This window comes from Hippopotamus amphibius, chromosome 4 (assembly GCF_030028045.1).
Source record: "Hippopotamus amphibius kiboko isolate mHipAmp2 chromosome 4, mHipAmp2.hap2, whole genome shotgun sequence".
NCBI classification, from domain to species: domain Eukaryota; kingdom Metazoa; phylum Chordata; class Mammalia; order Artiodactyla; family Hippopotamidae; genus Hippopotamus; species Hippopotamus amphibius.
This window is the reverse complement of record NC_080189.1, coordinates 185832132-185850498: the sequence shown is the minus strand read 5'-3', so window position 1 is coordinate 185850498 and position 18367 is coordinate 185832132. Positions and strand designations below refer to the sequence as shown.

Sequence of the window (18367 nt, the reverse complement as noted above, 5' to 3'; positions counted from 1 at the left end):
CCCTGGTGGCGCAGTGGTTAAGATTCCATGCTCCCAATGCAGGGGTCCTGGGTTCAACCCCTGGTCAGGGAACTAGATCCCACATGCATGCCACAACTAAGGAGCCCATCTGCTGCAACTAAGACCCAGTGCAACCAAATAAATTATTTTTTTAAAAATCTACAAACAAATTCTGAAAAGGGTGTGGAGAAAAGGGAACCTTCCTACACTGTTGGTGGGAATGTAAATTGGCACAGCCACTACGGAGAACAGTATGGAGGTTACTTAAAAAACTAAAAATAGAGCTACTGTATGATCCAGCAATCCCAATCCTGTGCATATATCTGGCGAAAACCGTAATTTGAAAAGATACATGTACCCCAATGTTCACTGCAGCACTATTTACAACGGCCAAGACATGGAAGCAACCTAAATGTCCATCTACAGAGGAATAGATGAAGATGTGGTATATATGTACCATATAAAAAAGAACGAAATAATGCCATGTGCAGCAACATGGATGGACCTAGAGATTGTCATACTGAGTTAAGTCAGACAGAGAAAGACAAATATCACTGATATCACTTATATGTGGAGTTTAAAAAAAATGGTACAAATGAATCTATTTACAAAACAGAAACAGAGTCACAGATGTAGAAAACAAACATGGTTAGCAAGGAGGGGAAGGGGGGGCATTAACTGGGAGACTGGCACTGACATATACACACTACTATATGTAAAACAGGTAACTAATAAGAACATACTGTATAGCACAGAGCACTCAATACTCTATAATGACCTATATGGGAATAGAATCTAAAAAGAGTGGATATATGTAACTATATGTATAACTGATTCACTATGCTGTATAGCAGAAACTAACACAACATTGTAAATCAACTATACTCCAATAAAAATTAATTAAAAAAAAAGAAAACCAAAAGAAGAAAAATAAGAGCCATAGAACACAAATCATTGTTTATGATGACACAAATGAGAATATAACTTAGACCCACATATATTAAAAAAAAAATTTTGTTGTTTTTTAGTTTTTTAACATAATAAATATGATTCCAGATTTGCCCTTGGATCTATCTGCTAAAGCACCAACCTGAAATCTGAGAAGCCTACTTAAGAAACCAGGTTTAAATGTATATAACAACAACTTTACACTACATTTTAACTGTTCCTGAATAGAACTGTAAAACACAAGACATGCCCCCATATCCCTTCTAATCCTTAAAATAACAAGCCACCTCCTTAATACATGGGCAGGTTTTTCAAAAGTAAGCCAAACCATGACAATAAAAGGCTGTCCCTCAAGTATTTTGTACTTCAGGGATACTCACAAAATCAAAATTCACTTTTGAAAGAAGCTGGGCAATTACTTCATTCCCTGCAGGAAAAATAACTGATAAGACTGAATAATTTGTGGTTTAAAAAACTCTTAGCAAACTGGAAAGAGAATGGAACTCTCTCAATTTAGTAAAAATTATAGACCAAAACCTTTAACAAATATTACACTACATAGAGAAACTTCAGAATCATTTTCTTAAAATCAGAAACAAGACAAAGCTGCCTATTATCACTACCATTATGTAACATAATACTGGAGATCATGGCTAATAACTCTAAGGAAAGAAAAAGTTAAAAAACTCAGAGAGAGAGAAAAAAAATGCCATCTACGGATAGAATGCAAGCCAAAAGAATTGGAAATACCACTGGAACTCAAGAGAGAGCTTGACATAGTGCAAGATCAATCTATAACAACAGTTCTCTACACCAGTAGTAACCATACCACAAAATTTAACTAAAAATAACCATTCATTATAGCAATAAAAACTAAAAAGTAGGTAGAAAATAACTTAATTCAGAATATATAAGAGCTCTCTGGAAAAAGCTTTAAACTTACTTCCTAGGTGGCGCAGTGGTTAAGAATCCGTCTGCCAATGCAGGGGACACAGGTTTGATCCCTGCCCCAGGAAGATACCACATGCCATGGAGCAGCTAAGCCTGTGCGCCACAACTACTGAGCCTAGCTCTAGCGTCCGTGAGCCACAACTACTGAGCCCGTGTGTCACAACTACTTAAGCCCATGCACCTAGAGCCCATGCTCCACAGCAAGAGAAGCCACCACAATAAGGAACCAGCGCACCACAGTGAAGAGTAGCCCCCACTCGCTGCAACTAGAGAAAACCCATGAGCAGCAACAAAGACCAAACATAGCCAATAAATAAATAAATAAATAAATAAATAAATAAATAAAAAATCATAGAGAGATGCAAGTTAACAATGAGGTATCACATTAAACTTAGTAGGCTGGCAAAAATAAAATAAAATAATAAAATAAAATAAAAATTAGAAAGTTGGATAATTCTAAATGTTGGAGGAACCAGGGATACAAAAACCCCCATGCACTACTGGTGGAAGTGTGGGCTGATAGGAGCCATCCAGAAGTGCAACCTGGCACTGACATGTCCTGTGACCCAGGAGGTCTACTCCTAGCTACACATCCCCAAGAAATTCTTACACAAGTCCACAAGGGGACATATATGAAGGTATTCACTGCTGCATTGTGTGTTTGTGTATGAGAGAGAGAGAGAGAGAGAGAGAGAGAGAGAAGTAGCCTACCCCAGCAAGCAGGTAAAATGTGGTAGACAAACATCACAGAGTGCTATGCAGCAGTTAAAAGCAACAGATTTGATGCACAGATGAGACTATGCAATATTTACACAAAGTATGAAACATACACTTTTAAGAACACATACATATACACACATGACAATATATTAAAATGTTAGAACAGTAACCTCTTGGAAGGATAAGGGAAATGACAAATAGGGATTAACAGGAATAAATAAGCAAGAGAATGGCCTCACACTGATCAAAGATATGACTTCTGCACCTGAGTTTATGAAAATGTTTCCAAAAATATGAAAAATAGGGAAGGAGAACAATTGCTGTTCACGTGCATAAATTCAGTTAAATTGGTTTCACTTATAACAAAACACATTATTGGCAGAGCAGGTGAACTGTCATAATAATGAAATAAAATGAAAGAATTTAATTGGCCAACCCTCAGAAGAATAAGGCACAAATAAATCATGGCTAAAGAAAACTTTGACTCGATTGCTTTTGACAAGTTAATTATATGCTAAACACTTACTACGTAGCAGGCACTATAAGAGGATAAAAAAATAGAAAAGTATGGTGTCAAACCTTCAACACTCACTATCTAGCTGGGGAGCCAACATGGGGAACAGTAACTGAAATAAGGGGCAATCCCTGCCCACAAGAAAATCAGAGAGCGAATACTCCAAGCGCCATCCAATAGATTTGTGAGCTACGTATGAAATTTTCAATCTTCTAGTAGCAACATTAAAAAAAACCTAAAAAGAAATAGATTAATTTTAATAATAGTTTAGCCCAATATGCTCCCAAATGTTTCAACACATAACATAAAAAGAGTAAGATTTACATTCCTTTTTTCAAACTGTCTTTGAATTCTGGTAAATATTTTATACTCACAGGACATCTTAATTCAGCCTAGCCACATTTCAAGTGCTCAGCAGCCACACGTGGCTGGTAGCTACTGTGCGGGACAAAGCAGCTCTAAGCACTCAGAGGATATGATCGCATTGGGCTAGATGAAGGAAAAAAAGGGGTCGGGTCTTCGAAGGACAAGTTGTAGAGTTCTAATGGAAGATGAAGGCCATTTCAAGCCAGACACCAGCACAAGGAAAGCTTAAAACGCTTGGGGGGGGCGGGCGTGGCTGCACTGCCTTCCCTTAATCTGCAGGTCTAGCCAGTTTCATCTCTCACAGCTCTTTCACATGCCATTTTAACACTGGAGGGAAAAAGAAAAAGGCTTTAGTTCCTTGACACCACGACTGCTGGCAATTTCTTATCTTAATGTTCTTGACTAGGCTGGCACTTCTCTGTCTCCCACTCCCCTGCTTAGTTAATTGCTACACTAAAGTACTTGACTATGAGTTCCTTGAGGGTAAGAATTATCTCATCTCTGTATTCTTAGTACATTGGACCTGGCAACCAGCAGGTGTGAAACTGTTAGGTGCATAAATAGCCAAGGAGGATTGTTTGGCTATAGTGTTAAGTTTATATAGGTGAACAGTTAGAAAAAACAAAGCTAGAAAGGTGAGTCAAGAACTTTGAATATTAAACCAAGGACTAGATTATCCAGTTTTCTGGAGTGACACTACAAAAGCTATCTCAAGAGGGAATTAACATTTACAGAACCCCCATCATATGGAGAAGACTGGGCCAAGCACTTCACAGGCGTTAGTTTCTTCAATCACAACAACCCTGAATAGATGGTGTTATTCTCTTTTGTTAAATAAAAAAGATATAATGTACAGCATGGTGACTATAGTAGATTTTTAAATTCTCATGAACAGAAAGAAAAAGCCTATAATTATATGTGGAGATGGAATGTTAACTATTAACTAGACACTGTGGTGATCATTTAACAATATATATTGGGTTGCCCAAAAGGTTCACTCAGTTTTTCCCCTAAGACGGCTCTCGTAGCACTGAGCTGTCTTTAAGTTCATTCAAAACAATTTTATTAGATTGTATGTGACAGCTGTCATATCAGCTTGGATTTAAAGACAACAAAATTGATGAATTTTTGTGTAGCCATTTTAACATTGAAGATGTGAGGAAAAAAAGCAACATTTTCGGCATATTAGGCTTTATTATTTCAAGAAAGGTAAAAGCACAACTGAAATACCAAAAAAAAAAAAAAAAGATTTGTACAGTGTATGGAGAGGGTGCTGTGACTGATGGAACATGTCAAAAGTGGTCTGCGAAGTTTCGTGCTGGAGATTTCTCGCTGGACAATGCCCCACGGTCAGGTAGGACAGTTGAAGTTGACAGCAATCAAATTGAAACAATAATTGAGAACAATCAACATTATACCACATGGGAGACAGCTGACACACTCAAAATATCCAAATCAAGCACTGAAAATCATTTGGTTATGTGAACTGAAAATCAGCTTGGGGACTTCCTACGTGGCACAGTGGTAAAGAATCCGCCTGCCAATGCAAGGGACATGGGTGTGAGCCCTGCTCTGGGAAGATTCCACATGCCACGGAGCAACTAAGCCCATGCGCCACAACTATTGAGCCTGTGCTCTAGAGCCCGTGAGCCACAACTACTGAGCCCATGTGCTGCAACTATTGAAGCCCACACCCCTAGGGCCTGTGTTCCACAACAAGAGAAGCCACTACAATGGGGAGCCTGCGCACCACAATGAAGAGTAGCCCCCACTCACAGCAGCTAGAGAAAGCCCGTGTACAGGAACGAAGACCCAACGCAGCCAATAAATAAAATAAATAAATAAATAAATAAATTTATAAAAAGAAAAGAAAATCAGCTTGGTTATGTGAATTGCTTTGATATTTGGGGTCCACATAAGTTAAGTGAAAATAATCTTCTTGGACTTCTGTGATGGTGCAGTGGTTAAGAATCCACCTGCCACTGCAGGGCACACGGGTTTGATCCCTGGTCTGGGAAGATCCCACATCCCATGGAGCAACTAATCCCGTGCTCCACAACTGCTGAAGCCTGCGAGCCTAGAGCCCGTGCTCCACAACAAGAGAAAACACTGCAATGAGAAACCTGTGCACCACAGAGAAGAGTAGCCCCCACTCTCAGCAACTAGAGAAAGCCCAAGTGCAGCAATGAAGACCCAACACAGCCTAAAAATAGATAAATTAAAAAAAAAAAAAACCAAAAAAGAAACCTTCTTGACCATATTTCCACATGCATTTCTCTACTGAAATGAAATGAAAACATTCTGTTTTTAAAACAAATTGTGGGACTTCCTAGGTGGCGCAGTGGTAAAGAATCCGCCTCCCAACGCAAGGGACACGGGTTTGAGCCCTGCCCTAGGAAGATTCCACATGCCATGGAGCAACTAAGCCCATGCGCCACAACTATTGAGCCTGTGCTCTAGAGCCCGTGAGCCACAACTACTGAGCCCATGTGCTGCAACTACTGAAGCCCATGCGCCTAGGGCCTGTGCTCCACAACAAGAGAAGCCACTACAATGAGGAGCCTGCGCACCACGATGAAGAGTAGCCCCCACTCTCAGCAACTAGAGAAAGCCTGTGTGCAGCAACGAAGACCCAGCACAGCCAATAAATAAATAAAATAAATAAATAAATTTATTAAAAAAAAAAACAACACACAAATTGTGACCACATGGGGAAAGCGAGGGGGCCTGGGGGTGGGAAATGACTTGGGAGAAAGAAAAAAAAATTTGTGACAACAAAAAGTGGATACTATATAATAATGAGAAAATGGCAGAGATCATGGGGCAAGCGAAATGAACCATCACCAGTGACACCAAAGGCCAGTCTTCATCCAAAGAAAGTGATGCTGTGTATATAGTGGGATTGGAAGGGAGTCCTCTATTATGAGCTCCTTCTGGAAAACCAAATGATTAATTCCAACAAGTATTGCTCCCAATTAGACCAACTGAAAGCAGCACTTGACAAAAAGCTTCCAGAATTAGTCAACAGAAAATGCATAATCTTCCATCAGGATAATGCAAGACCGCATGTTTCTTTGACGAATAGGCAGAAACTGTTACAGCTTGGCTGGGAAATTCTGATTCATCCGCCATATTCACCAGACATTGCACCTTCGGATTTCCATTTATTTCAGTCTTTACAAATTCTCTTAATGGAAAAACTTTCAATTCCCTGGAAGACTGTAAAAGGTATCTGAAACAGTTCTTTGCTCAAAAGGATAAAAAGTTTTGGGAAGATGGAATTATGAAGTTGCCTCAAAAATGGCAGAAGGTAGTAGAACAAAATGGTGAATATGTTGTTCAATAAAGTTTTTGGTGAAAATGAAAACTGTCTTTTGTTTTTCCTTAAAAACCAAAGGCACTTTTTGGCCAACCCAACACAAATATCAAATCATTATGTTGTACACATGAAACTAATGCAGTTATATGTAGACAATATCAATTAAAGTTTTTAACTAAAATTTTTCAAAAATGAGGCACAGACAAGTAATGAACTTGCTCATGGTTAAGTTACTTGTATTTGAAAACTGGTTTCAAATGCAAGCCTGTAACTCCAAATCCCAATTTCCCTTCCTATGTTTTGTTGCTCCTTCTTTTCGGCTCATCTGGTCCATATACCTCAGTCCACTATGTCTTCAGAATCTCTTCCTCAACCACAGTCTTAGGCTCCCATCTTTATCGCTCACTTCAAAGCCCAGACTCTTTACATCAAGCCTTCCTTTAAGAAAGCTCTCTGAGGTTTTAAAAAAGGAGAAAGAAGATGAATTCATTGGAACTACAGGGGGAAGAGGCTGAAGACACAGGACATGAGAGAGGAAAGAAATGACACAGAGATGAGAGATGAAAAGACCAGTAAACAAACCATTAATGATGGCTAACATTTATCTATTACTTATTATGTGTCAGGCATCATTCTAAATGCTTTACTCATTGTCTCATTTAATCACTAATTCAACCAATATTTATTTACTGATCACCTGTAATAAACGACCAGCATGTTCTAGGTATCTGAAGTCGTATCAATAAACAAAACAAATATTCCTGCTCTCACAAAGCTTTCAGTATACCAGAGGAAATTGACAAAACACAATAAACATAAGAAATATGTAAATTATATAATACGTTAAAGGTAACAATGCAATGGAAAAAAAGAAAAACTATATCAGGGTTAGGGAGGTTGGGAGGGCCACAGATGGTCAGAGTAAGCCTCACTGAGGTGATGCTTGAAAAGAGGAGAAGGTGAGAAAGTTAGCCATGTGGATATCTGGAAGAAAGGTGTTCAGACAAAGAGAAGAGCCAATATCAAGGCACTGAGGTTGGAATGTCCCTGGTGTCTTAAAAAAACAGCAAGGAGACACCTGGGTCTATGAATGCAGTGAGTGAGGAGAGGTAGGAGATAAGGACAAATAGGCAAGGAAGGCCACAGCATGGAAGGCCTATTCTTATAACAGCCCTATGAGGTCATTACTACTACGAATCCCATTTTATAGATGAGGTAACTGGGGCATGAAGAAGTTAAATAACTTGTCCAAGGTCACACACAAAAATGCTAGGTCATATTATAAAACCAAAGAGTTACTATTACAGTGACTGGAAAACATGACCTCGAAGTCTTTGACATACCTCCCATTACAAGGAAAGGTCTATGTCCCTTCCACTTGAATCTGGGTGCCCATGACTGCTTTAACATTTTAAGAATAAATGGCAGAAGATATGACTTCTGAGGCTAGGTCATAAAGGCAAGCAGCTTCTGTCTTGTTTGCTGAAACACTGAGCTACCTCGTGTGTCCGATCACAGTGAGGTCTCCCTACTGGAGAGGCCCATGTAGCCACTCTGGCCAAGTTCCAGCTGAACCCAGCCTTTTAACAATACCTGCCAAGGTGCCATATATGTGAGTGAACAATCGGTCTTAGGATGTGGATCTTCCAGCCCAGCTATTCAAATCCCCCAGCCTTTCGTGATTCCCCCAAACTGAAGTCCCAGACATAAGCCACTCCCACCTGAATTCCTCACACAAAATCTGTCAGTATAATGAAATGCCTGTTGTTTTATACTACTAAGTTGTGGAGTGGCTAATTCCACAGCAATAATAAGTAGGACAGCTATACAATAAGCAGGAAATGTTAAGCACCTGACCTACGTTAACAGAAACAGAAAAAGACACTAGAATACATTACCATGGTATGTGGAAGATTCTTTATCACTGACTATCTTTAATGTCTAGATGGCAACCTTCTTTTAAGAGAAGAAAATATAACCTCCTTTAGTCCATTCCACTAGTAAAGCTAACACATGCCTATGAATATCAAGGCAGGCCTAGGATAAGCAAGGGCTATGCAAGGGAAGGAAGACAAGGAAAGAGGTGGAGACAGCATGTGAACAGAATGCCATCAAAAACACCTCAAGTACCTTCAACAACAAAAGCTGCTTGCCCAGCTTAAATTATTCTTCTTGACAAAGAATGGTAAGGCTAAGGGCAAAAGGCTGTGTTAGGAAATGGTTCTAGGTCTATTCCTCTCCAGGAATGAAGTCATAAAGGTACTGACTACAGAAAGAATGGGGTTATATAAAATTCTGGAATAAAAATCTCTAAGTTCACCTTACTCAAACTTCATATTAAATTCTCCCAATACAGATTTTCATGTAAAATGTCCATAATGCAAACCCCACAATATTTAACGTTCACCCCCAAGCAACAGCCTATTAGCAAGAAATACAAACAAACATCTCAAGCTTTGTTCAAGCTTCCACTATGAACACCAAGATCCCACGTAACCCACATAAACAATGCCTTATCTAGTCTACATAAGATTGTACTAACGATGGCCAAGCAGCTCAGGTGACTAAAGTGCAGTGCTAAAGAACTTAAGCTTGAAGTAAAAGTTGGACTTCCCCCAAAAAAGGCATTTTCATCCAGTGCCAACTTCTGCCGTCTCAATTACTGTTCAGGCAGGTGCATGTGGGTCAGCACAAACCCCTTATTACTACTTGCAGACCAACTCCAAGCACATTCTTTAAATTCCTACATAAGACAACATTAAAGCTGGGAGATTTCCAGGGAAGAGATTTGTTTTTTCCTTGTTTATTCTGAAAGTTTAAAATGGATGTGAGACAACTGAATTTCTGCTTTAGTCCTCCCAGTGGTGATCAGAAGGGGCTGTACTCCCCGACTCTTACTTCCAGCTTGGAAACAAATTCCAAGGATAAAATTTGGTTATGGGGACTTCTCTGGTGGTCCAGTGGCTAAGACTCTGCACTCTCAATGCAGGGCGCTTGGGTTCAATCCCTGGTCATGGAACTAGATCCCACATGCCACAACTAAGAGTTTGCATGCCGCAACTACAAAATTCCATGTGTGGCAACTAAGACCCCGTGCAGCCAAACAAATTAAGGGGAAAAAAAATTGGCTATGTTTTAGAATCCAGAACAATCCTCTTTGCAATTAAAGATAACAGGTACTATTAATTTATATTAAACTGTGTATGAGTCGCTTATAAGTAATTACAACATAATCATGCACTACACAGGGACTTCCCTGATGGCGCAGTGGTTAAGAACATGCCTGCCAATGCAGGGCACACGGGTTCCAGGCCTGGTCCGGGAAGATCCCACATGCCACGGAGCAACTAAGCCCGTGCGCCACAACTACTGAAGCTCACACACCTAGAGTCTGTGCTCCGCAACAAGAGAAGCCACTGCACCGCAATGAAGAGTAGCCCCTACTCTCCACAACTAGAGAAAGCTCGTGCACAGGAACAAAGACCCAACACAGCCAATAAATAAATAAATAAGTTTATTTATTTAAAAAATAGTTATGCACTACACAATTCAAAACGACCAATATTCTACTCATTGAAAATTTCCACCTTCACCTAATTTACATAAAAAAGAAATGAAAACAACTCTCAAATTGAATAACATCTTTTTCCAAACACTTTGACCCAATAAAAATATTAATTCTTCAGAGATCAACTTTTTTTTTAAAACAAGGCCCCAAACACCTCGATTCAACAGATAGCTGTGCTTGGAAGTTAAGTAGATTAAATGAAATCGTATTACATATCTTTTTTTTAAGATTTTTTAATGTGGACCATTTTTAAAGTCTTTATTGAATTTGTTGCAACATTGCTTTTATGTTTTGGTTTTTTTAGACACCAGGCATCGAACCACACCCCCCTGCATTGGAAGGCAAAGTCTTAACCACTGGACCTCCAGGGAAGTCCCCATATTACATATTTTAACTGAAATATAAAGTATTTAGCATTGTTGCCTGATACATAGTGATCAAAAAATGGTAACTATTTTTATTCTCCATAAACCACATTTTCCTGCAAGGAACCAACTTTAAAAACTCAAGGAACCTGGGACTTCTTAGGTGGCGTAGTCGTTAAGAATCCGCCTACCAATGCAGGGGACACGGGTTCAATCCCTGCCTCAGGAAGATACCACATACTGCAGAGCAACTAAGCCCATACGCCACAACTATTGAGCCTGTGCTCTAGTGCCCGTGAGCCACAACTACTGAGCCCATGTGCCGCAACTACTGAAGCCCATGTGCCTAGAGCTTGTGCTCCGCAACAAGAGAAGCCACCACAATGAGGAGCCTGTGCACCACAATGAAGAGTAGCCCCCACTCACCACAGCTAAAGAAAGCCCATGTGCAGTAATGAACACCCAACACAGCCAATAAATTAATTAATTAATTAAAAAACAAAACTCAAGGAACCTGAAAACATTATTGAAACCACTGAAATCTCTCCCCTTTAGACACAATACAATCTAAAGGAACATCATTTAGTCAGAAAGCCTTCACTGAAAACTAAGATAATATCACACTTCTTTAAAGTGTGGTCCCTGGACCAGCAGCATCAACATCACCTGGTAACTTGTTAGAAATGCAAACTCTAGGGCCCCAAAGGTAGAATCAGGTGTGGGGGTGAGGCCCAGCAACCAGAGCTTTTGTAAGCCCTCCAGGTGATTCTGGTGTTCACTCCAGTTTGAGAGTTTACAGACTAGTTTCACAGAGCTCAGGGTGCTTTGTTCTGTAGGGACTGGAAGTCCTAGAGCTGAGGAGGTATACCGTTCCTAAGTACAGTCTCTCCAACAGGGGTCCCCAACCTGTTAGGAACCAGGCGGCACAGCAGGAAGTGAGCAGTAGGCAAGTGAGCAAAAATTCACCTGCTGCACCCCAACGCTACCCCATCACTCGCATTACCACCGGAACCACTCCCCCAACCCCCCCCCCCCCGCCCCCGCCACCAACCCAGCCTGTGGAAAAATTGTCTTCCACGAAACTAGTCCCTGGTGCCAAAAAGGTTGGGGACCGCTGCTCTACCACGCCTAGCACAGTGGCATACACATATCAGGCACTCAAATCTGAACAGGTTAATAGTCTCATACAACCAATAGCTGGCTAGACAATAACACCACCAGTTTATTTCACAAAGACAGGAAATTCTGATGACTGTTTGCATTAACTAATAATAAGTAAGTACATGGTATCCACACACATCAGGAGCTATTAAATTGGCAAAGCCCTCCAGCGCCTCTGGTACTTTGGCAAATAACCCAGGCTTACTTACAAAGTGTCATATACTTTGAAATGTAAGTGAAAAATACATTTCTAATTTTACCAGTACACAAACAGAATACGTCCATGACCTCTATACAAGTCAACTATAGAACATAAACTAAAATGCAAACTTTTTTGCTGCCTTTAAAAAAAGCATCTTGTCTCATATTTGCCATCTATAATATATGAACCCAAGATGGATTCTAATTTGAACAAAGCGTTTTTAAAAAAAAAAGACAACTGGGCTTCCTAGGTGGCGCAGTGGTTAAGAATCTGCCTGCCAATGCAGGGGACACGGGTTCGATCCCTGCTACAGGAAGATTCCACATGCCTCGGAGCAACTAAGCCCGTGCGCCACAACTACTGAGCCTGAGTTTTAGAGCCCATGAGCCACAATTATTGAGCCCATGTGCTGCAACAACTGAAGCCCACACACCTAGAGCCTGTGCTCCGCAACAAGAGAAGCCACAGCAGTGAGGCACCAGCGCACCACAACGAAGAGTAGCCCCCACTCACCGCAACTAAAAAGAAGAAAGTCCGCACACAGCAAAAAAGACCCAAACACAGCCAATAAAATAAATAAATAAATTTATTTATTTATATTAAAAAAAATAAATAAACACATGTATGTTAAAAAAAGACAACTGAGCAACCTCGAGCAGTGAGATGTCTGATACTTAAAAACTATGATAAAGGGATTAAGATTATATTTTTTAAAGAAGCTTTATCTCTTTAAAGCTTTAGACATGAAATGATATGATGTATTGAGCTTGCTTCTTGGGGAGAGAACAAATAAAAGAAATCTGATCACTGAGCTGTTGAGTACCTGGCGGGGCTAATTATGTACCAAGGTTTCCCAACCCTGGCACTACTGACATTTTGGGCCAAATATTTCTTTGTTGAGGGGGCAGGGGGCGCTGTCCTATGTATTGTAAAATGTTTAGGTGCATTTCTGGTCAGTAGCAACCCTCTTCAGTTGTGACAACCAACAATGTCTCCAGACATTGTTAAATGTCCACTGGGGAGGTAAAATTGTCCCCAGTTAAGAGCCACTGATAAAAACTTATTAAATTCTCATTTGTTTGAAATTTCCCATAGCAAAACATTTTTAATAGTCTAATTTTAATTTTACTCTGTGTATTGGTACAACTACATCTCCCTAGTTGAATAATTAGTACATAAGTTTTTGAGAAACAGCCTGCTACACAAAAAAGCAGAGAGGACTGAGACAGAGACCCGAGGCCTAGTAGAGGCTCTGCTGCTAAACAGTCAGTAGTCACAAGCAGCTCCTGTCACCTCTCTGAGCCTCAACATCCTCATTAGGTCTGATTGTCTGACTAGTCTTTCTGAGTTTTAAAATGATCTGATAACAGTTTATCTTTTATATATCTATCAGCTAAAGGTGAATACTCACATCTGGAAATCAAACAAATGAAAACAGAGTAGTGTACTAGCATGAAGATAATATTCTTGCAAATTATCTACCTTTTATTATTCTTGATCTATAAGCAACATTCTCATCACAATTATATATAATTACTTAAAATTTACATAAGATTCCTAGGGTAAGCAAAATGGAGAGTCTTTTCATAAAATATAAAGACAAAGCTATTCGTCATATCAGCCAAAATGTCCATCAACTGGTGAATGGATTAAAAAAAACCTGTGGTACCTCCAAACAATGAACTACTTACTACTCAGCAATAAAAAGGAATGAACTACTGATACACACACAACCATGAATAAATCTCAAAAGTATTATGCCAAGTGAAAGATGCCAGACACAAGATTTTATGCTCTCTGACTCCATTTAAATAACGTTCTAGAAAAGGTAAAACTATAGAGACAGATAACAGATCAGTAGCTGCCAGGGGCTGTGGGAAGGGAGAGGGGGTTGACTGTAAAGAGACACAAGAGACCTTCTTCAGCAAAGGAAACGTCCTCTAACTTGACCATGATAGTGATGACATGATTATACATTTGTCAAAACTCATCAAACTGTACACTTAGAGTGAATGTTCTATCTCAATACACCCAACTTTACCAAAAGAGACAGAGGACTCTCATTCATTCCTGAACCCTCATCACTCAATTGGCAGGAAGTCTAATACCTAGCAGTTCAGCAGTGGTAGGAAAATAACATGGTATATGCCAGCCGGCACAAGGATACCACACTGTAAAAGATACACAACTACTTCCAGAACATGTCAGTACCAGAGTTAAAAAACAGGGTGTGGTGAATTAATGCAATGATGTGCTACAAACCTCTATTTTAGCACTGTCAAAAATTCAGTTTTATATACATTCCATGAGAATAAAGGCACACTCCATACCCTACACTGTTTTTAAAGTTAGTAATTACTAACGACACACAAAAAGATTAAACCACAATTCAACAAAGTCAACAGAAAACAAGGTAAAGACCCATTTGGTGTAAATCCATCATCACAAATCTGCTATGATTGTTCCTGGCTTCAGTTTATTTAGAAAGTATGGAGCTCCTGCTCTGGTTCAATGTAAGGTTTTGCTTCTTTGAGTGAAAGTCAAAAAATCAAAGCTAATCAACTCACTTTTCTGCTTGCTCCACTCTACAGGGTCGTCAAAGAACAAGAAAATGATGAAGAATTAAAGTCATCAGCGGGTCTATAAGCAAGTGATTTCACTGACTTACCGAGTCTAGATTTTCTATTACGTTTCATGTAACTTTCTAATCCATCTCAGGTAAAGGAACATACCCCACTGCAACACTTATTTACCAGGTTAAAGAGCATTAAATACCATACATTAATATACTAATACTAAAGGGATGCTTTAAACCAAGATTTACATAAACAGATTAAATCACCTGATAGCTATCCAGCAAACAAGTGGCATTTTGAAGATTAAAATGAAGGCATTTGATACCACTAGGCCACAAGGTCTCAGGACGTTATTAAAAACATAAAAACAGGCAGAGCAAGGAAGCTTTCCCTAAGTGACAGCACTTCTTTGCCAGGAATTACCTCATAACACTTATAATAAAATGCCAGTGAAGTTTCTTTACAAGCTATTTTCTAGATGTTTTTGTTTTTAACAGACGATAACTCACAGCTAGACTGGAACAATCCTGAAGCCAGTGCTAGAGAAGAGGTCAGAACGCACCTGGACACAGGCAGCATTTCTCCAATGGAATTTTTACTACAAGTTGTCAGTCCCTAAAACTGCTGCTCCCGGCCTTTTCAAAAGGTTTACACGAACAAAATCAAAGGTGCCTTTTACAGAATCATAGAATGTGAGTGCCAGAACGGACCTAAGAGCTCACCGAAGCCAACTGCTTGTGAGGAAGCAGGAAAGCTAAGCCCGGAGTGGGTGGCCTCGGCTAGGCAGTGCGCGGCAGGGCGGCGGGACTACACAGTCTCCTTTGAAATGTGCTTAACCAACTCCTCCAAAACAGATCCGTACGGAAACGAGGCTACTCCTCGCTCAAGCCTAAGCTCTGTCCTAGAACTTCCGAATAGCTTTGGAGTTGCCTCTAAGGGGGCCGAAAAGATTCCTCAGGGGGCACTTAATTTTAGTGACGGTCACGAAACTCAGCTCAAGACAATTTAGAGAACGAGGCATAAAGGACCGTCCACTTGATCCCATCCGTTGCGCTGAATCAACACCGCGAACGTGTTTTTAACCCGACAACCTAACTTGAACGGAGAGTGTAGTGAAAATAAGTCCTAAGCGCTACGGGGACGCGCCACACGCTCGGAGAGCCCACGGCGCGGCCGGCCACGCTGCAGCGCGGCCTCCGCTACCAGGCGAGCCCCCGGCGCGATCGCGGGTGCACCTCCCCGGCCCGCGCGCTCAGGAAACGGGCCGCCCGGCCGCCTCCCGGTGCCCACGGGCGGGGACCCCCCGGCGGCGCGGCGAGGGCTGCGGCCGCGCTCCCGGGGGCGGCGCGCGGACACCCGGCGCGGGGCGGCCGCCGAGGTTACTCACGTTCTCAGCGTCCCGTTCATTCACCGTCGGCAGCGGGGTCCTAGTGGACATTTTACTTCACTTCACTTCGGCACAACGCGAGGGTGAAACAAAACAGCGCGGCCGCGGCGGCCGACGACGCGGCGTCGAGCGCCCGGCGGTTCCGGAGCGGGAGGGCGGCTCCCCTCCCCCACGGCCGTCTAGATCCCGGGCCGGGCCCGGGCCGTCCCCCGGCGGGTCGCGGGGCTCATGCTCCCCCGGCCCCGGCGGCCGCGCCGAGGAGCCCCGCGGGCGGCGGTGGCGGGGCCGGGCCGGCGGCGGCGGGCTGCGGGTCGGCCCGCCGGCGTCCCCGCGCCTCAGGGCGCCCCGCGGGCCCGGACCCCCTCGCCTCCTCCTCCGCCCCCGCCCGTCGCGCCGCGGGTTTCAGCGCCGGAGCCTCCACACAGCGCCGCCGGCGGCCCCTGAAGAGGAGGAGAATGTGCAGGAGGTGGAGTGCAAGACAGGTCCCCGCGGGCTGCGGGCGCCGACCATGGAGGGGGCTGCGGAGACGGCGCCTGCGCCCGGCTGCTCTCCTCCCTCCGGCTTGCTTTCCGCCTCAGCCTCCGCCCGGCGGCCGCCGACGCCGTCGCTCCCGGCACCTTCGAGCCTCACGGACCCAAGATGGCCGCCCCTCGGCTTCCTTTGCTGCCTGCGGGTGCCGGAAGTGACGGCACCGCCGCCTCCCGGAGCTCGGCCAATCAGCGCGGCCCGAGGAAGCCGGCCTGGCTGCTGTTGCTAGGGGCGACTCGGCCCAGTCCCGGGCCGAGGGGGCGGGGCCGGAGACTGGGCGGGGCCGGCGGGGCCAGGCAGGCGGCGGGAGTCGCGGGTTCCCAGCGGCCGGAGCGCGCGGTACCCGCGAAAGAACCGGCAAACGGCCCTGGGCGGCGGCCTGAGCTTGACTGCTGGATTGATATTTATAGTGTTGCTTGAGCGCCGGCTGTGTGCAAAAGCTGAGGTAGCGTCCCTCAAAAGCTGGGACAGCGCTGCCCCACATCGAGCCATGACAGCCATTATAGAGCCGGGGCTATGGGCAGGAGCCGAATTACTGCATCGTTAACGGTGACCCGGGAGCCGAGGACTCCATCACCCTTCCTGCCTCTGGCTCTGAGCAGCCGGGGGCTGGGCTCAGCCTCCTGAGGGCAGCAGACGCACCCTGCCCTCGAGGAGCTCGCGGTCAGGAGGCAGATGGACCCGGACCCAGCTAAATGCCTTTCGGAAGGAAGAATACTAGAAGGGGGCGGGGAGTCCTAAAAGCCCCCAGGGACCACCGCCTAAATGCCTGTAGGGGGTTTATAACCAGACTTTTCATCCCCGGGTCCCACCTTGGGCTGGAACTAAGTGGACACTTGCAGACTGGGACGTTGGAAATGGAATCTCTCCTAGAAGCCTTCCTTACTCTCGAGCCTCTGAATGTGTCCCGTGGACCTGCCTAGAGCCTGGCCAGCGTTGGATGGAATGCTTTAGTGCAGGGTTCTGAGGAGGGAGAGCGGAATGGACTGGAGTAACATGAACTGTTACTGAGAGTCTACCTTGTGGGTACATTTGTTACTTCACTTAAGCCTCAGGGTAGCCCTGTAAGATGGGCAGACACACCTTGTGATCCCAAGTCTAAACAGGTTATAGTGACTTGACCAAAGTGCCCAAGTTGGTTAGCCGCAAAGCTGGGATTTGAACCCATATCCTAAAACTTCCATAACAGATGAGTCCTTATAGTAGGTATGTCTTGCTTTTCTTTTTCTATTTTAACGTTTTCTCCTTTCGTCCCCCAGGATGTGACTCCTCTTGCTATGTCTGGGACATTTCCTGCTCTGAGAGACATACATGTCTTAAAACATCAGAATCGTTCCCAGAAAGGGCAGATACTCACAAGGTAAGAACTTGTGAGGACTAAGATGCAGTCGGGGCTTTTATCTCTCCCTCTCAGGAAAGTGTTTACTGGGCCAAGGACAACCCTGTTTAAAATGTCCTTATCTTTCTTCCTCTTTGGTCAAATAGAGATGGTTGAATTCTTGTTAGTTAAATGTGTGTTTCACACAGTTCAAAGGAAACGTGGGTGAACACAAGGTTGTGGGAGTCCCTGTAGAGACATTTAGCCCAACTTGAGGAGTTGGGTCAAGGAAGCTTCCTGGAAGTGGTGATTATGCTGAGTCTAGAAGTGTGAGTCAAGTGAGCTATATGAGGATGGCTGGAAAGGGATGCCAAGCAGAATGGCCTGTACAGATGAAGAACCACGTGGTGGGTTTAGGTAAATGTCAAGGTGAGAGGTGAGACT

At 43.2% G+C, this 18367-nt stretch overlaps 1 protein-coding gene across 8 annotated transcripts in view; it reads right to left on the bottom strand.

Annotated features, from left to right (window-relative positions):
- MARK3 (microtubule affinity regulating kinase 3) overlaps positions 1–16436 on the bottom strand; it is a 103517-nt gene extending 87081 nt beyond the window's left edge. For all 8 annotated transcript variants that reach the window (XM_057730584.1, XM_057730586.1, XM_057730585.1 and 5 more), the window contains exon 1: positions 16078–16436. In XM_057730584.1, coding sequence (XP_057586567.1) covers positions 16078–16128 — 51 coding nt within the window. In that variant the 5' untranslated portion in view covers positions 16129–16436. The remainder of the gene's footprint in view (positions 1–16077) is intronic.
- Positions 16437–18367: the final 1931 nt, after the last annotated feature.